At 40.8% G+C, this 23,148-nt stretch overlaps 1 protein-coding gene across 12 annotated transcripts in view; it reads left to right on the plus strand.

Annotated features, from left to right (window-relative positions):
- APBB2 (amyloid beta precursor protein binding family B member 2) overlaps positions 1 to 23,148 on the plus strand; it is a 149,306-nt gene that overhangs the window by 64,542 nt on the left and 61,616 nt on the right. For all 12 annotated transcript variants that reach the window (XM_048941313.1, XM_048941312.1, XM_048941317.1 and 9 more), the window contains one exon: positions 803 to 1,603. In XM_048941313.1, the coding sequence (XP_048797270.1) occupies positions 803 to 1,603 (801 nt within the window). The remainder of the gene's footprint in view (positions 1 to 802; positions 1,604 to 23,148) is intronic.

A 23,148-nucleotide genomic window follows, 5' to 3' on the forward strand; every position in this document is an offset into this window, starting at 1 on the left:
GTGTAATACAGTGCTGTGTCGAACAAGGGGCACCAGTTGTTTCCTCATCTTTCTATCTTCCTTGTCACTCTTTTGCTGTAGAAGCAGAGAATCATTAAGGTTAGAGAAGACCTTTAAGATCATTCAATCCAACCATCAACCCATCACCACCAGGCCCTCAAATATATAAAATAATTACAGGGTTACCGAGGAATCACTGTATTTTGAGTAGCCCTTCCTGCCGTAAGGGACCCAATAAACACCCTCACTAAGAGCCTGCAATGCTCAGAACTTTCATTACCCTTTCCCATAAAGGGGAAGAAAAAAAAAAGGAAAATTTCAGGTGTGAGGAGGCAAGGGCTGAGTGGGCAATCATACTGACAGAAACTGAAGAAGGAGCAACATCTGTGCACAATCTATTGAGAAATGTCTCTGATTTACTGCTTCCTAGTAATGGGCACCAGAGAAATTGTTCCCCTCTTGCACCCCTGAGGTAGTGGTGAAGTCCTGGAATGAGATGAGAGCAGGGTACAGCTCCTGGGCCTTGATGCATTTGCTGAGAGCTGTTCTCCTTGTCCCCAGCCTGCTGGGCATGAAGGAGCTCAGACATGAAGAAACACCTCACTGATACGGGGTCAAGCCTTCTGCTTGTCTTCTAAGCTCCATGGTGATGATCTCTTTGTATTTCTCTGCCTGTTTTTCTCTATTTAATAAGCTAAGCTGTTTTTTTGTTCTCTTACCCACGTAGATTACAGTGATTCTAGCAGAAGCCAAAATACTACATAACACAAGTGTTTCATTGCTGCCTCTGTTGCTTTCCTAGTTGATTCCGGTGTGGACGCGCTGGCGGTGTTTATGGCAAGCAGCAGCACGACGGACGTGGTGAATCGCAATGGCCCTGCCACGCCGCCCAACACCCTCAGCCTGCGCTCCTCTCACAACGAGCTGCTGAACGCTGAGATCCGGCACACCGAGAGCAAGAACAGCACTCCTCCGAAATGCAGGAAGAAGTACGCGCTGACTAACATCCAGACAGCCATGGGCCTCTCAGACCCGGCAGCGCAGCCCCTCCTGGGGAGCAGCTCTGCCAATATGAAGCTGGTGAAGAACGGAGAAAACCAGCTGAGGAAAGCTGCCGAGCAAGGCCAGCAGGATCCCAACAAGAACCTCAGCACCACGGCCGGCGTCAGTGTGACTTCTGAGAAGTTTGAAGGCAAAGAGCCGATCCCACAGGACTCCTCCAGCTGTGAAATATTGCCCTCACAGCCCAGGAGGACCAAGAGCTTCCTGAATTACTATGCAGACCTGGAGACATCTACCAGAGAGCTGGAGCAGAGCTTTGCTGCGATGGAAGATAAATCTGCACAAAACAACAGCCAGGCTTCCACCATTATTGTCAATGGGGAAGTCTTGCCCCGGAAGCAAAACAAGCAATCAAGCCCAGAGGATGGCCAAACTGCCACAGTGTCCTCGAGTCCTGAGACTAAGAAGGACCATCCCAAAACGGGGGCCAAAACAGACTGCGCACTGCACAGGATTCAGAACCTGGCTCCAAGTGATGAGGACTCCAGCTGGACTACACTGTCCCAGGACAGTGCTTCGCCGAGCTCTCCTGATGAAACAGGTAGGCAGCACCACCTGCTTAGTTTTTGGAACATGGGGCTGAGCCTTCCCAGCTGGCAAAAGGAAGGAGTAGGGCATTTCTGCTGTGTTTTTACAGGGGTGTGAATTGCATCCAAACGTGGATGCTGCTTGGCCAGCACACAGGTCCCTTCCTGTTTGGTCTTAGTGTCTTACAGTTTGGTTTGGAAAAGGCACCATCAAATGCTTTAGATAGGATCCTAAAAGCTGTGAGACCTGAAGTTTCACTGTAACTCCAAACTGCTTCAACAATGTCAGTAATATGCAAACTTCACAACTGCCATTTTATTAATAATCACCCCAGTGCTCAGTGAGTCTGTGTTCTGTGATGCACACAATTGCTTGGAGATGTTCAACTATTGCTATTTGCCTATGGATAGCAAGGAAAAGCTTTTCTGAGTATGAAGTGTTGCTTTTGAGCAAATATTTTCAGGTTTGGTAGAGATTTTAGTTTTCTAATTAAAATCTTTTTGAGCCCTCAGTCATTTGATTATATGTTTTTATTTAAAAGGGAAAGAAACTTAATTTGGGTCATTTAATTAATGCATTTCATTGTTGGTTGGTTTGTTTTTGTTTTTGTTTTTGTTTTTTTTTTGCAAAGCAGTTTCATGCAGTAATTCAGAAGTTGAAATCATGGCATATTTTGAAAGACTGGGCCCATTTACAACGTGTCTTTATTATTTTTAAAACTGCAGAGCTCTCATTTACCCTAGTTAATAGGCTTCATCATTTAGCGTTTTTTTAATATCCAAGCCAATCTTTAACGATACAACTTTGTCAAAATGAGGGGAAGCAGTGTAATTCTTGAGGGTGATGTGGAGCTAAACAAATTTATCTTAAGTTGTTTGTATTTAAAGTGATTTCATTATTACTGTATATAAGTTTTGTGCTGTTTGGAGGCTATAGTGATCCAAATTCACAGCTTCCTTATCTGTCTGTAGCATTTGTGACAGTGTACTTTGGATGTGATTGTAATAACAGTGAGTTCGGGTTTTAGTGTGAGAGTTCAGTCACAGCAGAAGGTCCCTACTGCTGTGTGGCAAATAATGGATCTTTCGATCTGTTTTGATGTGTGACAAACCTTTGCAACTGTAGAATTTTTTGTATAGTCATCTCTTCCTGTGAAAACTGCACGTGTTTTCCATTTACTGAGATTGCTGTTTGTGTTAGTATTATTTCTCAAGATATATGATATGTATGCCATCACTGGTTAACATTTTCTGGAGAAAACATCAGTGTGTTTTAGATAACAGTGCCGAGTTTGTTAGCTCTGGCTAACAAACTTGCCCAAGGCTTGACAACGGAAAAATGTGGATAGAGAATTTATGTTCAGTGAAAATTAAATTAGCATAATTCCAAGTAACTTAATTAAATAAGGGTCACTCAGGATGAGCTACTACAAGTTTTGTCTCTTTTACTCTTAATTAACGTGTTTAATTTCTTCCTTCCAAGCTGTATGTTACCATTGTGTGACATCTGAGCTCTTTTGGCACTTGGAAAAGAGAATTTTCTGAGCTCTTTAAGATCTTTCAGTTGTGCTTGGGCTTCATAGGATGGGCACCACTGGGCTCCTCGCTGCCACTGCACCTGGGCAGAAGGAAAGCATCATGTATGGTCTTCAGTCCTTGTGCTTCTGCAGTAAATGCCAGCAGCCAAAGGGAGAAAGGCATCCAGGAGAAAAATCTGCAAAAGCAGACAGCTTTAGTTTATATGGCTTCTGGGAAGGAAAAAAAGATAGAGTTTCAAGAACAGTTAATCTGTTAAATAGTGCAATGCAGCAGATGCGTGGAGAATTATTAATGTTCAGTCCAGAGATTGTATTTAGCACTTTAGCATACATAGGAATGTGATAGAAATACCATTTACCTCACAGTACATGGTTGAAAATTGCAATAGTCTGCTTTCATGTATTTTAAATTGCTTCATCTTCCTCCTCCCTCTATGAACAACTCACTGTTCAAATCTTGGATAACTGAGTGATTGAGGGTTTGCTTGCTTTGCTTCTGGAAGTATGTTACTCAAAGACCCTGAAGAATTAGTTCTTATTTTTTGTGTGCACTAGGAACACGTCATTACTGTTCAGACAAAATCCAAGGCAGGAAACTTCTTTGTGATCTAATGGAAAGGTGCTTTTGAAAGATTTGACACTTTTTCTGAGTGGGGAGGAAAAAATGAGACAAGCAATTCAACCTTCCCACTCAAGGGGGAAGGCCCTTGGCAGATGGATTTGTATCTCGAAATGAGAATATGAATCAAAGAGAGGAGTCAAAAGGGCAATCCTCCTCCTTTCGGGCAGCACTGCTGCTGAATGTGACTGCTATTGAGCACATGCTTGCCTGCTGCTGCTCTCTCAACAAATCCAGGATGTCAGTTTAATGGCTGGTTACAAATAAACAAGTTCAGCTCGGCACAAAAATGGCAGCAGTGAGCCTGGCCCTTGGGGAGGGAGAGTTGGGATCTTGCAAATGGAGCCTGCTATTCTGAAACAGTAGTGTGTGTGGGTAGAACAGCCCTCTAATACAATAAAAATTGCAGCAAATCAGGAACTAGTCAGAAAGATTTATACCAAGGGTGAGTTCTGCCCCTGATTTTAACCTGCATCTTGGACCAAATTAAAATGAATGCCCTTTAAAAGCTTCAGTTTTCCTTTGCGGAACGTATCTGATAGAGACAACAAGGATGTTATTTAGTACAGAATATGTTTTCTGTGTTCCTGAGTTTAGAAAATGATTTATGGTAATAGAAATACAGTCAATTATAGTGTAGATAAGCACAAGTCCTGTAATACAGGGGACAAAATATACTATCATTTGAACAATTGTAGGATTCCAAGTAAACATCTGACTTTAAGGAATAAGAGGTTTTGGTTCATACCCACTGTGCATCCTAATAGCCCACAAATTTAATAGCAGGTAGTCCTTGTTCTCTTGTTTTTTTTTTTTAATCCTGCATGTTGCTGATAGCTGTGTATCAAGAACACAGGTTTTATAGTCACAGACCTTGACCATTTGCTGACTGCTTGCAAAATAGTAAAGGTGACTATTGCTGCATATCAGTATTTGTACAGGTACCATTCTATATAGGGAGTAACTAGTTACATGTTTATATTCCTCTTAGCTGTTCCTGTGAGAGGATTTTGGGGAAGAAAAGGCAAGTCAGTTTAAGAGGAAAAAAATACCTAAAGGGCCATGTGGTTATTTATACAGTGTTCAAAATAATGAGCAGCATCCAGGGTCTACTGGTAGAGGGGAAACTGAACTTGAGAGGTGATCTCCTGGGTACAGGCTGTTGGTGGCACAGAAGCCACTTGCTGCTCTCGGATGTTGAGGTCAACCTTCCCTTGGAGTACTGTGTCCAGGTCTGGAGCCCCCAGTAAGAAAGACAGAGAGCTGTTGGAGAGCCACAAAGATGATCAGGGGATTGGTGCACCTTCCCTATGAAGACAGGCTGAGGGAGCTGGGCTTGTTCAGCCTGGAGTAAAGAAGGCTGTGGGGTGACCTCATTGCAGCCTTTCAGTACCTAAAGGGAATCCACAAACAGGAGGGGAATCAACTCTTTGAAATGGTTGATAACAGCAGGACAAGGGGAAATGGTTTCAAGTTGAGGGAGGGAAGATTTAGGTTGGATGTCAGGGGGAAGCTCTTTACAGAGAGAGTGGTGAGGTGCTGGAACAGGCTGCCCAGAGAGGTTGTGGATGCCCCGTCCCAGGAGGTGTTCAAGGCCAGGTTGGATGGGGCCCTGGGCAGCCTGGTCTGGTATTAAATGAGGTTGGCCCTGCATGTGGCAGGGGAGTTGGAGATTCATGATCCTTGTGGTCACTTCCAACCCTGGCCATTCTGTGATTCCCTTCTTAATGCAGTAGTTGAATCCTTGGCTTCAGTGCTCAAGTAAGTGCTCTGGCTTGAAACCCAAAGTTTCTGTGATAAAAACGGGTGATGAGCACCCTTTTGAATTTGAATAGCTAATAAAAATAGATGTATAAATTGAATTAATGTTATGGCATGAACTGTTGCTTGTGTAGCTAGAGCTAGAGTTGGTGAGACAACACAGGAAAGGGATTGCTGGAATTGCATCGCCACTGGAGTGAAAGCTGTGGAGTAGTTTGCAAGATTTTCAGGGCACTAAAAGTAGCATAGTGTCTCTGTAGTGTAGTTTACATTGTTTTGTAATGTTGAGGAATAGTCTAACATGCTTTTCAAGCAGGGCTTATTGTATCTTTCAACAATGCAGAAGACTGTTCTAAGTGTCTATAGGGAAAACTTGAGATTTAGAAAAGGTGAACTGCCTAATGTCTCATGCTTTACTTGATAAACTATTTTCAGAAGCTTTTCAAGCTTCTGTTGTTACAGAAATGCACAAGTGTAATCCCAGACCCTGTATGTCCTCTTACGGTATGAATGCATCTTCTTGCTGAAGTTCTTCTGTGCCTAGGGCTGTGTTTCTTTTCCAGGTCTCCTCTGAGACCATGGGAAGAGTTGGGTTTCAGGCAGACACATGACCAAGCAAAAAGAAAAAGGAAAACAAACTAAGGAAGGGAAATCAGAGAAGCTAATGGGAAAAGTCAGGATCCTAATAGCCCTTTCAGAGGGTGTTAAGGAAGGCGCACAGAAGAAAATCCGCCAGTAACTAATAGCAGACTAGCAGTCCCTCCTTAGGGGGGAAAAAGTTTTCAATTCATGAAGTTGTGAAAGTGATCACAAATTATGACCAAAGTTGATCCAGCAAATCTCTGTCTCAGCACTTTTTAATGGTGCATAGAACTCAAGCCAAGTTTCAATCCACCTGATTGATGCTTTAGAAATGAGTGTAAAAATCTATACGGGAGGGAAGGAAAGCCTGTTGTTACCTTTGGAAGGACTCTCAGCTTGTGGACTGCTGTTCCTTAGGGCAAGCTGAACGTTTGAGAGTAGCTGGCAGTAGAAACAGGTGGGCTGCTTGGGTTTTGCATGCTGACCAGATGCACCAGATCTGGCTAGGTGCTTGTTTGTCTCTAGTGCTACAGCAGATGTGATAGAGGAATAGTACTGCCATGCAGCAGGAGTCCCTCATCATTACGTTGTGCCTGTTTTATGGAAGATCATGCAGCTGATCACACTCAAGTTCAGGAGTGCTGCAGGGGGCAGGTATAATTTTGTGAGTCTCCCAGCTTGGAAGCAGTTCTTGCCTCACTGCCAAAACCCTTGTTGAGTGCAGATCAGAGCCTGAGCTTCTCTAAGCTGATGCAGCAATGCCAGCATTGGGCCCCAGTAGCAATGGTGGCTCTGTCTCTCTCTGTTCTTGGTGGAGGAGGAGTTGTGGGGTAGGGAAAAAAGTAGAAAGCTGAAAGATGAGAATGTGGCCTGGAGGCTGATGAGAGAAGGTTGGGGGGTGGGGGAGAAGGCAGAAGACTTACTGCAGTTAGAGAGATGAATGAGAGCCTGGCAGTAGCTGGGAAAAGCTGGACAAACCAGGAATCAGAAGCAGGAGTGTTGGTATTTATTAAATTAGGCATATGGGGCTACACAAAGGCGGTGGTAATAAAAAGGATGGTCCAAAACTTGGTTTGAATGCAGCGCTTTCTTTAAATTGGTATGTGGTCCCTGCCTTAAGGGACATGAAGCCTTTTTCATGCAATCCCATGAAAGCACATACATTTGCAATTAAGACTCAATTGCTTGATATCAATATGTGTGAAGCCCCTGGGCGCTCAACATTAGGCTGTAAATGTCCAATACCAGAATGCCACGGAACTCAAGATAATGACATTAAGAAGGCTTCCTGTACTGTCTGAGATCTGGATTTCTAAAGCCTAGCAGAGCACGTCCTTCTGTTTGCATGGTAGATTTATCCTTGGTACTTCAGAGATGAGAAATTCTCGAGCTGTGGGGGATAACAGCCCCACATCTCAGGCACGTATTTTTGCTGTCTACTTGCTGTCTCTGGGGCATTTGGAACTTAAATCCATTTTTATATGATATTATGTTATTAGGATTGTTTCTAACTGCTGTGTATTATGTTGTTAGTGTTATGCTTATTTCATATCCTGGACTAATTTATTACTCAATATGTAGTACACAATCTCAGAACTATTCAATAAAGTGTCTTAACGAAACTACTTTTTTTTTTTCCCCCAATCAGTGTTGTAATTTAACTAAACTCATCCTCCTATTTTCTTAGTGGCTTTTCAGTCGAGATTTTACAGGGTTAAATTTAAAAATTAAACACTTCCTCAGTTATTCAGATATGGTTGCGATACACTAATAGGTACAGTAGCACTGTCACTACACTGAAGTAATAGTTGTAAATCTATGGAGTTCATTTGTTTCTTGTTTGTGTATAGGTTAGCATTGCAGGATAAGATGCTCTAAATCAAAGGCTATAGCTGCTTTCATGTTTTAGAAGCGGATTTTGGCCTTTCTGTGAACCTGAGAAGTTTTCAGCAATGAACAAAAGAGCCCTTCCCTCTTTCCCTTCTCAAAATAAATGCACAACTCAGATTGCCCAAATTAGTTTTTAAATTAGAATATATTCCCACTCAGACTTTAATTTAATTTTACCTTTACTAGGCAAGAAAAAGAAAGTCAGTTGCCCTGGTCATTTTGGCTGATATGATTCTTGGCTTTGCTTAAATTATTGATTATAGCAAGGGGAGGGACTTTCTGATGAGAACAGTGCTCTCGCTAATAGAAGCTTTTCACTAAATCAATTTCTACCATTGCTGCAGTGCACCTTCAGGGAGTTGGAGGTTATCAGCCTTAAGAAGAATTTTGTCCTCAATGAGTGGATCTTTGCCATACGTTTTTCTAAACCTTTCCTTTTCACATTTATACCGGCAACTAAGGGAAAAAAAGCACCATAAATACATTACCAGGGTTGGTTTGCAGGGTGAGGGGCTGTTCTGGTCCAAAGTTGAGCTGATTAAATCTTGATGTGATTGATATCTGAGTGCTTGTGGGCTGAAAGTACTGTTTCAAAAGCTTGTCTCCTGAGCAGAGTCGGTCAGAAAATACATCACTGTCTTGCAAGCTGGAATCAATTCAGTGGAGAGTACCCTGAATGCATACGCTGCTGCAGTTTCTCTGGAGGAGACTCTCTCAGGTTTTCCTGGCTTACTAGAAAACGCAGTCATTTAAATGGTCAACATGTGGTGTTTCCTCTATTATTTCTATCTTCAGTTGATTGAGGTGGCTTTTCTTTTCTCCCACCCAAAGCACTGTTTCTTGTTAGACTAATTAAGTAAGGGTCTGGTTAAGCATAGCAGCATATTTTCCATATTTGATCTGGAGACCGATTTGGAGGTGCTACACAAGGAGAATATGAAGCTGTTGGGATGTGTACAGAGCAAACTTTAAGGATGCTGGTAGCAGATAAGTACATGTTGAACTGTATGGGAGCATCTGGTAACTGTAAGTAACACTTTCTCTTCTACTTAATCAAAGCTCGGGGTTATAATGTCTCTTAGCTCTAGGTGATGGATAGTTATTTGTTAATAAAAATTTAACATAAGATCAGTTGATACCTGACAAGGCTTAAGCTGCAAGATAAATACTGTAAAGGTGTGTTTCCAGCTGCTTGTCATTTAAGTAGTGAATTGACAAGTGATGTTTTAGGCTTGTGTTCTGTAGGACTTAAAGGTTTTTACGTAGGTTTAAAATCCATGATGAAATGGATTTCTGTTTTCTTTCTTACACGTCCCAAATAGTTCCCGTGGGGCTTCTTTATTTAATGCAGCCCAGGGTCAGAGGGGAATCTGGCTAGATAAAGTGCAGCACCTCTGTGCATTCCCTGCAGTGCAAGGTAATGCAACTTATGGTATACAGAGCGAGGTTTGGGGGTTAGAAAGCTGAGGTGTTTTACAGTCAGTACTTGATTGGTATCTCTCAACAAGTGTTGACTGGTATCTTGGACATGTTGCTGCTAATTTTTAATGGACACCACTTTAACCAGTCCTAAACCAATCAGTTGAACTTGGTCAGAAGAATGATCTTTGGTCTACACAAAACCTTACTATACACAACTTTCTGTTTTCATCTGTATTCACTCCAAAGGAATAGTAAGAAATAGTGATCTGTGTTGGCTTTTGTATTTAGAAAAATAATAAAACAAAAATTAAAATGCTTCTCATTCTTTCTCTATAGGCAAGCCAATATAATTTATCACACACTGTAGCCATAGCAGGTTTTCAAAGTAATATTTTGTGTTAAATTACCTTGTTTTCCTTCATGCTTAACTAAACCAGAATAATGAGATAATGAGTCTCACTTTTTTTTTTTTTCCCCCCCTCTGGAGCCTGTCAGCATATTAACAAGCAACTTCAGTCTCCTGACTACACAAATTTCCCTTCGTTAACTGTGTTCAAACATAACCAACACTTTTTTAACAAAGGCACATGAAGAATAGGAAAAATACATAAGAAGAACAGAGATTTCAAGACTGAGCATCCACTTGCATAGAATAAAAAGTTTGATTTTTATTTATTTAGTCATTCATGCAGAACTTGTGGTTTGCTGGGGCTTTTTGGATGGTGGCATGGATGGTTTTGTCTTTTTTTCAGAACTGGATGTGCTGGGCTTCATAAAATTCTGTTCTATGTATAAGAAATAACGTTCCTTTGCAATTATGAAAATGAATTTGTGATCATTAATAGAAAATATTTTTTCTGTATTTTTCTTGATTCCATATCATAGTGGAGTTCTCCTGAATAATTGTACTCTGGATTTTTGTACATTGACTATACCCAGTGTTTAACTTTATGGGAAGTTCCTCTACCCTTAGATTAACTAACCCTAAGATTGCTTTATAGGGAAAAGTGCAGTTTCTTAAGATGATTACGTAGGGAGTAGGTAGTTGCCCCATTGAAGTTTTACCCCATTCTCTATTCCTCTGTGACTTCTGTCCACTTCAGCTTCACAAGGTTTTAGTTTCAAGGAGCTGATCCAGAGAACAGCAGAGCACAGTTCAGCATGCTTAATGTTTCCTAGTGGAAAGCTGCCTTTCCTGGGTGTTGAGGTGCTCCTAACCTGGAAGCAATTCTTTTTAATCTTTGACAAGCTTCAGCAGCAACAATGTCAAATGAATGGATGGGCTGGGACTCAAAAACAGTAGTGGTTTCCCAGGAATAGGGTGGAGGGGAGAGGGCTCTTTCTGAAGTCTCTGCCAGAAGCAGATTGAGATGCTATGTTTGATCAACCACTTCTTCCAAATCTCATTTACTTCGGTATAATAATTATTTACCAGTGTTTTTAAAAAAGATGACAATCTACCCCTGATTTAAAAGCTGCACTCCCTCCAGAACACACCAAAACCAGCCTAGTAATAGTAATTTCTGGTTCTATTCAGGCATACAGCTTTGCTGTAGGTGAGGGATTACACTGAGCTTTTGCAAAGCAGGTCTGTTTTGTTTCCCTCAAATGCTGCTCTTTTTATTAACAGCACATTTATTTTATATCCTCTTTTTAATCACAGAAAAATGCTTATAGGTATCTTGCATTTATAAAGGCTGTTTGTTAGTACTGGTGAATAAGAATGGTTGTTTCATTTACACCAAGGAACCAAAATGAAAACAGAGCTGTAACATTTCCCTTGAAAGAAAAACACCCTGACACCAAGCAGTAGTCTGACAAGCGTGCGTCTTCCGAAACAAGAGTCCATTCAGGTCATTGTGCATCTTTCAGCATTAAGGTAGTATTCTTATTTAATTCTTTCATCTTTTTTTCAGCAGACATATGAGATTCTACGGTTTCTAGTGATTTTTTTTTTTTTTTTTTTTCCACCATCAGTGAAGAAACAGTGAATTCCTAACTGCATCTTGCATCCAGTATGTTGCTGTGATCTCCTTTCTATTAATTATTGCAAAACACAAATAAGATGAGAAACAAGCCTATAAAAACTTACTGATGTAGCTCTCTTGAACCATAATAATGGTCTTCTGTAGTAGCCTGTATTTTCAGCAGTTAATGACATTAGCTGCAATCACGTAAGGGGAAATAGGTGAAGTTAATCTCCCCCTCTCCACCGAAACACCTAAATGTATTTCTTAAGCAATGGGTTCTGCAGTAACCACTAGATCGTATCTGCTCATGGTGCCTGTTCCTCCAGCCATTTCTGACACAGTCTTTTTTTTGTTCATCAACATATTTAAACCAGGTATATATGCTTGCCTGTGGAAAAAATGTCCATCTATTAAATTGTTCCATACAATATAGTGTAAAAGTAAAAATGTCATCCTTTTAAGTAAGTGCTAATAGAAAATTGAAGGTTAAAAAAACGTAGAGGGATAATAATATTCAGTCCCATAACTCCTGCATTTCTGTTGTCCACTTTTCCAGTGCAAACACTATACTGACTCAAAGTTCAAGCTTGCAACTGTGGGCTACAGGGACTGCAGTTCAGTTTTGTACCTCACTGGGTAGTTCATCAGCTTTTAAGGATGGCCGTTCTGTCAGAAACAATCCACTAAAGGAGTCAGTGGTAAAAACTTATGGGTGGAATAGAAGTAAATTAAAAACATAACCAAAAACAGAGCTAGTGTACAGCGAGTGGTTCTCCTCCTTACATCATTTCTCTTTCAGCAGTTGGTGGTTTTGGGCTTTCAAACCTGATATGTCGTTCACATTATCTTTTAATTGCTATAGATAGACTTTTCTAACATGAATTTATTTAATCATTTTCGATCTCATTTGTACTTCTGGCATCCACAATATCCTGTGACCATGAGTTCCACAATTTAATTATGTGATGCATGAGAAAGTACTTCCCTTTGTTATAAAATTGCTCTCTGATAATTTTGTTAGGTGCCCCTTGCTTTACTGCTATAGGAAGCAGTAAATAACAGTGAATGTTCATTTCCTTTCCATCCTTGCCTTCTTCACACCCTTTGTGACTACAGATCGGTGACATTCATCCCTCCTTCCCTTTTCACTCTTCCTCCAGGCTCTACCACACTCAATGGCTCCTTCTGAAGAAGCACTTTTATATTTGTGTTATCTGTTTTTATGCTTCTTCTAGTTGAGCTACATCTGTTTTTATAATAGGGTGAGCGGATGTGCATGCACCAGTCCCATGGTAGTGCCAATGCATGTTAAAGCTGCAGGCATAAGGGGTTCTGTCTTGATCTTAGTTTCTAACATAAAGTCAAGCTGTTATTTTCAGAATTCACTATGACCTTGTTCCTTCCAGAGTAACAGAAAGTAATTGATTGCCTGTCACTTTGTGTGAGCGTTTTAAGTAGCAGTAAAGGAACTTTAAGAAATTAATAAAAACCAGGACTCGGAAATGTGTGTGGCCAGGAAACTGAAGGCTGTGCATTACAAAACATTACACTGTTTGTAACATTTTGTGATGACAGGTTGCCATGTTTTTTCCATAATGTTAATTGGTCTGGATGCCTTGAGGTATGTCATCTGCTGGAGACTTTTGTGTATTGTTTTTACTGTATGTTGTCAGATTTACATTTCCGCAAAGAAAGTGTTTGGTTTGAGGGAGATTCAGGTTTCAGAATAAAGAAAAGTTTTGTTCTTATGTTTCTGGCATATGCAACTTTAGGGAGAGTTTGTGCAGAGTTTTTTCAAAGCAAGTAGCTGTTTAGATAATGTACTTGACATCAAATAAGAAAGCAGGAGATGCAAATTGCAAGTGAGATTCTGTTGTGATTCTGCAGAACTGAAGAATTCATCCTTTTTTTCCTTTCAAATGCTTATCCAATGTGAGGCTCCAGCTAAAGACTGTTAGGTTTGAGTCTAGCTAATGCTTATTTAAGTTCAATTTGCCGCTATAGTCTGTGACACAAGCTAATTTTCTTTTGATTCTTGTTAGTGGTTATTTCACCACTATTAGTTGTCTTCTAAATTTCTGAATCTATCTTCAGTTATGTTCGTAAATCCATCCCTATGAAAAATAAGCTCAAAGTTCTAAAGCTGGTGTAACATGTAATAGAAGAATGCAAATAATGACTTGTGCTGGATGGATTGTGTTTTCAAGACATTATTTATATTTCTGAATTTGATTAATGCCAAAGATATCTGTATGTTAAGAATAAAGCTTTAGTAGAAAGCTTATAACAATGTAGAGATGGGAAATAGTTACAGAAGCCTCTATGCTATGGTGGCCCCTTTGCTCTATCAGCATGCTTCCCTCTCCCGTGAGATGCGAATCACAGAATCATTAAGCTTGGGAAAGATCTCAGATCATTTACTATGCCTACTAACCCATGTTCACCAGCATCACATTTCCATGTTTCTTAAGCACCTCAAGGGACGGTGACTTCAGTACCTCCCTGGCCAACCTGTTCAATTCATTGCCATTCTTCCTGAGAAGAAATATGTCCTAATTTCCTACCCCAACCTCCTGTGGCACAACTTGAGGCCATTACTTCTCATCCTATTGTTGTTACCTGGGAAAAAAGTTTGACCCCCACATCACCACAACCTTCTTTCACACAGTTGTAGAGAGTGATAAGGTCTCCCCTGAGCCTCTTTTCCAGACTGAACAATCTCTCAATATGACTCAGTTCACCTGAAGCAAGATTCCTTTTGAAAAGGTCATAGTTTAAAAGGAGGAGAAAAAAGTCTCGAAGCTAGAATAATTGGAATCAGGTGAGTTTAAAAGCTTCAGCAGAGGCTGAGCTCCTGGTGTGCCTGAGTTTTTCCAGAACATCGTTGTAGAGATGAGCTCTAGGACATGAGGTCTATAATGCACTGCTTCCTGTGCTCGTGCATTATTTTGTGTTCATATGCCTCTAATTCTAGGAGAGTTTTATCATAACTTCTACTGCCTTTTTCTTTGGAGTAATAGATACATAAAATAAGGAGATGTGGGAACATTGGGTTTCTGGATTTTGTGTTGAAAAAAGGAACCCTTCAGGTTGTTCTCTAACGCGCATTTGACTGTAGCCTTAAAGTTGCTAAGTAGTGCAGTATATAGATCATTAGAATCCTCTTAATGATGGTACTAAATTGGGTAGAATGTGGTAGGAATACTTGTTTTGCTGTACAAGGGAGGACTAAGTTTGAAGAGCAGCCCTTTATGTGGAACAGAAGGGAACCCAGTGCTTCAACATGCTGGGAGGGACAATGATGGGTCAGTCTTTGTGCCCTTATCTTATACTTGGATTTGGGGAGCTTGGCCCTGCCTCTGGGCAAACAGTTTCAGGCATCTCACACCTCTCTTCCTTCCCCTGTCCCACTGTGTTTAAAATTGGGTTCCAAACCCTCCTGCTGTGTGGATAAATCCATTGGTTTCGTGGTGTTCTAGAACAGCTGCCACACTGTGCCATGCATCCACATTGTCTGAGGGATGTGCAGAGCTTGTGCAGGAGATAGGAAACAGCTTTTCTTGGAGTTTTTACTTATTCTCCGAGTGAAACATTTAATTTCAGAGAGTAACTCAGTTGTAATTCAATTTTATGTTCTGTTTTCATTGAATCATTAAATTCAGAAGAAGGTCTTTTTCTGAGTGCATTTGCACAGTTCTGTGAATGAAACTATCAAAGAAGATCAGTTTCAGCCAAGCCATCCCTGGAATTGTATGTCTGTGCCACTGGCCAACTTCAGTGGCTCTTAATTAGCCAACCACATGCACAAAACCCACTTATGAGAACTTCTTTAAATCTTCAGGCTATATCAGTGTATTTATGCAATACATTCTCCAGAGCAATGCTGTCTTGCCTTTGATTCTGTACACTGTTCCCTACTGAATTTGGTAGGCTTCATCGTATTTCACATTAAGAAAATTATCAGCTTCCTGGTACCTCGCTTCTTATGCAGGTTTTTTTTTTTCTTTTTCCTAAGGTTTGTATTCTGAAGGGAAAAGAAAATGCTGACTCTGAATTCCTTATTCCACGCTCTATTTTGCCATTTCTTTCATTCAGGTTAAAAAGATTCACTAAAGCCAGCAAATTTAAACTCCTTCTATTTCTCCACTGGAACAAATCTGTTATCTGTGGCAGCACAGTGGACTCCATCGTTTCAGTACGTGACAGCAGGTGTACGGTAGTGAGGTAAGGGAATAAAATCAAAGAATCACAAAATTGTAGGGGTTGGAAGGGACCTCTAGAGATCATTGAGACCCTCCCCAGATCTGTCCTTCATGATGTCTGTCTGGTTCAGTAGCACCAGCAAAGAGCTGAAGGTCTGAGGGAGACCCCAGAATGCCTCGTGTCTTCACTCAGTCCAAGTCAAGCAGAGAGTTGTTGGTCAGGAAGTGCTCAGCTTGCTACTGTCTGGTACTTGTAAAACAGGCTTCTATGTGGACACGAAGCCTCACAGTACATTGGCTCCTGTGTGGAGAGTCAAGGCTGCTGAGGTGCTAGCACACACTATGCTGCACACAGGCACTGCCTGAAGCCCCGCAGCACTGCTGCAGAAGGTGATGCTGGCAACACAGAGTGCTTCTGACACAGACCTCCCCTCTGCTCTGCAGGCATCTTCATGTCAGGATGTCTGAGTTTAACTGCTTCTTGTGTCAGCATTTATAGGCTGAATCTTGCTGTTTGGTTTGATTGTTCCAGATTATTTTTACTCACTGCCCCCAAATGAAATAGTTAACAGTCTCTTCTGTGAGTGGCTTGACACATATCGATTTGCATTGATTAGACAGAGTCAGGCTCTGTATTTTAGTAGAAAAATGCATACATTCAGAGGAGCCACCAAACTGATTTTTCCCTGCTTTTCTTCCAAATAATTGGCAGCTGTTGCTAAGACATGAATTTTCTGGGATAAGACTCAGGGTGGGAGGGGTTTGCATTGGGAAGGCTCGGCTCCTGTGCAAATTGATTTTCCTGTGCACATGAAGTATGCTGCAGATAGTGCATGTGCAGGCAGCTGCATGAGTCCTGCAGTCCCTGGTCTGATGTCTTGTCCATTTCTTGTCATTAGATCAGACAAAAAACCCTTCTGAAACAGTACAAAGTAGTTAAAGAGCACATGCTTCAGTTTTGCTCCCTATGGCAATGTCATAGGAAAAAGAGGTACTATGCAAAAATCAGAAAAGAGATGCAAAATACTGCTGGATCATTTTAGCCCTGAAAGCTAATTTACAAGACCACTTCTACTGGTTTGTTGATGAGGAAAGAAAATATTGATCTGATTGAATTTTGTGCTGAAGAATGCCTCAATATACTGCACCATGCACACTCACCATGGATTTAGAGTATATTAGACTGCTATGTTGAACAATTGTTATTTTTAATTAAAAACTTTTGCCACCTGGTGGAAAGAACTAGTACTTCAATTAAGCAAGAAACACATAATGCTGGTCCCATACAACGTAGATTTACTAGCAGGAATAGCTTTCTAACACAAATTATTCTGATTTCCTGCAGAGTGTACAAGAAATCTTCCAAGGGGAATGGTGCACTTTGTTCACATGCTGTTTGAGGCTGTATCTCATTTAAGCACAAAGTTCTTAACAGGGCATTCATTTGTGTGATGCTCTTTTGTTTGGGTCTCTTTTTTACCCCACTGCAGAGGTATCTGTCTGTTCTTCCCTGGATTCTGGGTTCAGCTACTGTGCTGAGTTCCTCAGCAGTAGGTTGACCCCAGCTGGCAGCTAAGCTGCTCATTTGCCCCCCAGCAGGATGGGGAAGAGACTCAAAGGCAAAGTGCGGAATAGTCAAGATAAAGACAGTTTAATGGGTTAAGAAAAGCAATGAAACTAGATGCAAAAGCAGTCACTCATCACCGCCCACTAGCAGACCAATGCCCAACCCATCTCTAGCTGCCAGCACCCCAAGAGAAGAAGAGAAGGCCTTGATCCTGTGCAAGCTCTGTTCAGCAGCTGCTGAAGCATAGGTATGTTACCAGTACTGTATTGGATGCAAACTTTAAATATAGTACCATATGGGCTGCTATGAGTCACAGAATCACAAGAGTTGGAAGGGAACTCTGGAGATCACCTAGTCCAACTCCCTGCTAAAGCAGGTTCCCTACAGCAGGTCGTACAGGAACATCCTGGCAGGTTTTGACTATCTCCAGAGAAGGAGACTCTGCAGCCTCTCTGAGCAGGCTGTTCCAGTGCCCTGTCACCTTCACAGTAAATATAGGAAATTAATTCCACCCCAGCCAGACACCCTCACAGCTGACTGTTACCAGCTCATTTATCAAAAGAAAGCAATCTCTTGTGACATTATATAAAGCTTTTGTAAGAGCTGTAGAATGTGTAGAAGGCACTACTGTGCCTTCAGGCAGTGATTCCTCAGCCTTTGCTGAGGTACTCCTTCCTCCATGTCATCATTTCCTGGTGCCCCAGAGGCATGGGGCTGTGCTGTCATCATTGTGCTCTCCTCCATCCAGATGGGATGCACCTTACCAGAGCATTTCCTTGGCCCACAGCAACCTTTTGGGGGCACCTGAAAGTCTTATTTCCTAGCTTTGTCAGATTCTGCTTATTTTGTGGCTGGATGTTTTTTAGTTAGCAGATGGGTTAGTCCTTTCTTACCTATTTGGGCCCATTTTCCTAGATGGAGCATGTGGAGCTTTCTTCACAATGTTTCTGAGATACTTTTTCCTGCCCCTGCTATTAGTAACAACTATTACAAGTGCAGAAGAGCTAGTTTCTTGTAGCTTCACCTCTGGTCTGCAGGCTGTATTGCCCCAGAATTCTTCATCTTACACAGAACAGGCAGTGCTGTCCTGGATGCTCACCAGAGCCACCATCAACCAACACTTAAAGGACACCAAAGCCTTCTTCTACAAAGGCCCTTGGTTTTCTTCTGTTACTGTGCTAGTTCTTTGGTTCTTGCATCAGGATTTTGGTAGCTGAAAGGGAGAAGATACCAGGGCATGGAAACAAATGGGTTGAATGTTCTGTGTTGTTTTGTTTTTCTTTCCCTTAATGTTGACTAATTTGCTTTCCTCTCTTCCTTGAGATTAGTCATGTCTGCTTGAAGCCCCTGTATGCCTGTAAGAACTCATACAGCAGGATAAAGAGCACACCATGTTTTAAAGAAGGAAAGAATAGCACAGGTACTTAATCCTGAGCTTCTTTAGGATTTTCAAGTTGTCAGGCTCTTCTAATTATGGTTTATGTTGGTGGTGGTCAAAATGGCAGCTCATCTTGGCACAGATTGTGCCTGATGGCAGGCACGTCTGTAAATTCTGCATTTCAGCACTTCTTCCTGGAACCTGTTTGGAAATCTTCCTCTTCTGAGTTCCCAAAATGCAAGCAACTGCTTCAGCAGTTTGAGGAGGAGGACTGGGTTGGCATGACAATCCGTTGCATGCTGCGAGGAAAGATTGCACCAAATGATCAGCTTCTGGCTGTTTGTCGCTCCTTGTTGAGTAATGTTCCCCAGATTAGACAGGTTTTTCTGATTTATAACTATTTGTCCTAGTAACTTGTGTTTTTGCTGCACTTACGTCTGAGATAGCGTCACTGCAAGAAGCATGAATGCTTGGGAGAGGCTACCTACTGGCCATCATTACTGTGAATTACGAGTGGTATTGTCAGTTATGCTATAGAGCAAAGTGAGAAGAAAATTTGTCTTTTGAGTGTATTTTCCTGAGCAGCCTACATTTGCACATTGAGCCTACTTGAGGCAATAGATGTTATAAAAATATTCAGGGTCCATGTTCTTACTGTTTTGCTGTTTCATAGAGAATGCTGGCTTATCTTTGCCTTCATTCAATAGCTCAACATATCTTCCTTTCCTTTCTTATGACTTTCTTGATGTTTAGTGTGCATATGAAGGTAGGTGGAGGAAGTAATGTGCTCCCTTTAGGATAAAAGCCCAGATCTGTTGAAATCAGTGGGATCTTAAAGATGATTTCGTTTCAGATCTTTTCTTTCCCTTTAGCTTGATTTTTCTTTAGGCCCAGGAGATAGAAGGAAAACATTTTTATTTCAATATCTTGGAAGTTCTGAAGAGTAAGAAATGCTTTCCTCCACCTCTTTCCCTTTTAATAAAGCCTCTTTATCCCCTTCTCTTCCCAGTTCCTATTCATTGTGCCCAGAAATATAGCATCTGCAACATGCATATTCTGTTATCAGCCAGCAGTTTCCTGGTGCTTTCACCCAGCAATGAAAAACGCCATCAAATTTTAAGCTAGTTGCTTCCCACTGCTGCCAGAACACTACCAACAACATGCTGTTGGATCCTGTCAGCATCCCTTTCTTTGCAATTTTGCTGTTAGAAACTTTTACTTTACTAATGAGGCTATGCTGTTGTTGTTTTTGTTTGTTTTTTTTTTTTAATTTCTCTGCGGATGTTGTATGTGTACCAGCTGCTGGAATGTGAGCAATGGAAGAGCCAGAGACTGAAAAATGGATTTCTGAATTTAATATTGGCCAGACTATTTTTTGTAGATTTGGAGAACTCTGAATATGTCTGGGGTGGACCATTGTGCTCCCAGCCTGAACACCAAACATTCCAATGTTTCCAGTGTGGAAATATGCTCCTAAGAGTGGTAGATAATCAAAGTCTAGATCAAATCCTGCATTTGGATGGTCTCTCTTTTCTTTTGAGAATCGTTATAGGTAGAACAGATATAAAACAGTCTGAAGAACTGAGAGAGGTAAATGAGAAGTAACTACTTTCTGAAAGGAGAAAAGTGAGATCTCTCATCTTTGTACAGAATGGGTATTTTATTTCTTAACCTATTTAGATAATTTGGATCAATTGCTTAGAAGCATTGTTGAGCCTTGCAGGCAAATGGTCTCACTTGGTCATTCAGCCACCACACAGTGAAAGGAGCCCTTCTTTGCTGAAAAGAGGGACTGGAAAACAGACGCTTCTACAATTCCAGGTAAGCTGCATTTGCATCAGCTAGAAACCGCATTTACATCATCAGCTGCTTCCAAGTACAAGAAATTATGCTTACAGAAATGAATCTTTAAAAAACAAACAAACAAAAAAAGCCATGCTCAAGGACTTCAGTGGAGAGGCACTGACTACTCTGTCCCTAGCACCTTGTTTATCATCATTTCAAAGAGAACTTGGCTTATTTCCAAAAACAGAATATAAGAATGTGATCCTGTTTCTTACAGCATATATGTGCTTTTGGCTTCTAATTCTGTTTGACATACTTCTTTTGCACAGTAGTTTGCAATTATTAGTTTCACTATGATTCTTTCTAGGGGTGTATACCCACCTGGCATAGCCTCACATCTGCCTTTTGGAACGCACAAGTCATCAGGATATCACACAGTGCTGCACCAGCAGCCTGCAATTATTGGTGTATGAAGTCAAAACAAAACCTTTCATCTGCAAATCAGTGAAAAGCATGGAAAAGACCATGAGTTGCAGTGTAGAACTTCACCTCTGGGTAGAGAGGTACAGCAGAAAGGTTCCCAGTGGTCATAAAACGTTTGGTTTTGTTGCATGCAGGTTGTAAAATGCTACAGCAGCAGTACAGATACTTGCTTCCTTTCTCCCCTCTTCCTTTTGTGGTTGTCCCCATTTTCCAGAAGATTAGAACTGAAAAGACTGTTGAATGTAACAGTATCAGTGTGGCCCCATTTTTTTTTTTTCCTCTATGCTCTGCTAAGTGGCTGTTATTACTGTGGACTGTACAGCAAGTAGACATTTTGACTCAGTATCATACTGTTTAACAAGATCTTCAGAATTCAAAGGAAAAGTATTTTACTACCCGTCATTCTATAGTCAAATAAAGAAAATTTGTCTCCTGTAGTATGTTTCCACTGCAGAGCATTCATCTATCCTGTCAGATTTTGTACGTTGGCTTTTACTTACATCTTCCTGTGTTCTGTATCTTGTGATGGGTTGTTACCTTCCACGTGCATGGTGAATGCTTTCACCTGTTACAGAAGAGGGCAAGCTAGGTTGGTTTTCCAGTCTGTGCTGGTAGGAAGTCACAGCCTGTGAGCAGGTTAGCCCTGTGGATGTCGAGGTGTGTTTGCAAATTAGTTGTAGGTGGGACAAGGTTGCATTTATTTCAAGTAGGTTTGCACAGCTGACTTTTGTTTCCTTAATTGGCTGGATCAGTAACTGGTAACACCTGCGATCTGGCTTCCTCCTGTTCAGCTGCATTAATCAGTTGATGATTAAATTTAACTCCCTATTTTATCTGAGAACATACACAAGCATATTTTTGTATGGTTTTTTTGTTAATGCGTAATTTTTCTAGTAAATAACTAATACTCAGCCAGGTGATATTTTCTACCCTCAGAATGCACCCAGCTGTTTTACCTGATTTCTTTCCAAGTGCTCATTCATGCACAAGCGAATTTTATTATATTCTGGCTAAATGTTACACAAATATTGTTGTTTTTAGTCTCTAGATTGACAATTTTCCTCTGCTGCTAGTTCTGTACAGTTACACTTCAAGGTCACTTCAGATTAGGTATTTCTGGTAGTATATTGTTGCAATAAATAATTGTGTTGTTTCCTCTCTATCTTTGGTTGATTTGTTTAAAAGAAATGATTCAGCCACATCATAGTACCTCACAAACAGCATATGCAAATATATATGCATACACATGTATGTTTATACGACAAGGTCAGAAACAGTGTCTGTCTTCTTAAAATGAGCACAGTGACATTTCATGTCACGGCGCTGCTGAGGTATGGTTGTTACCATACAATTCTGTAAACTATATGAACCTGAACTAATGTGAAACTGTTCCTCACTGTGTAATGAAGGCTTATCATTTTTCTGTTCCAGCATACACTGAGAGGCCCAATATGTATATTTTATGAACACCGGCATTATTGTCATATTTTGGAATTCATGAACCACTTATTTAAACTTACTTGTGTGTATTTGGTCTTGTGCTGTGCATACTTCATTGTGATACTGAGATAATTAATCTTTGTACATACCAGTATTTTGCATAATGTAGTTAAGTTATTGAAAGTTTTGTTTTCTTTACACCTGGTTGGGAAAAGTGCAGGTAAGTTGTTTGTTTTGAAAATAAAAATGGGCCAGGTTGTTGGAGCAATCGCAGATATGTGTATGAACTGGGACAAGAACTCATTGAGAGCAGCCCTAAGGACTAGGACTAGGGGGTCCTGTTGGACAAAAAGCTTGATGCGAGCCTAGGCAACCAGAATTAGTGAGTGGTAACCCTGCGCACAGAGGGGAGGAGGGGTTGGACCCTTCCAACCCGAGGCATTATACAAATATGAATCTACTTCAAGACTTATAAGAACTTAGAGTCAGGAACTATGTAAGTGAATGCAGGAGAGGCTATAGAGGACATGCTGACGTGAATATTTAGTATACTTGGGAATTTTTTTAATTGATTATATAATTGCATCCGATCCATGATATTGGGGGGTGATCCTTAAAGCACTTTATTGAATTTAAGCGTAATGATAAAGTTATGTTTCTTTTCTCAGATTAACCCTGAAATTGTAAATCAGTAACTTAAGAATTGAAAATGGCATTGTGAGAAAAGTTGTCTGGTTTGTGCCGTAAAGTGTAAGAGTCAATCAAATTATCATTCCATTTGTGTGTGAGTTTGCACGTGCCTAAGTGACGACAGCAGAAGTGAGAAGTATTGAGAAACAGGTAATAGAAGTGCTGAAGCACCTAGTAAGAAATGTTAGTTGGGCTAACAATAAACTTTGAATTCAGTAAAGATGTGAAGAAG

Source organism: Lagopus muta, chromosome 4 (genome assembly GCF_023343835.1).
Source record: "Lagopus muta isolate bLagMut1 chromosome 4, bLagMut1 primary, whole genome shotgun sequence".
NCBI classification, from domain to species: domain Eukaryota; kingdom Metazoa; phylum Chordata; class Aves; order Galliformes; family Phasianidae; genus Lagopus; species Lagopus muta.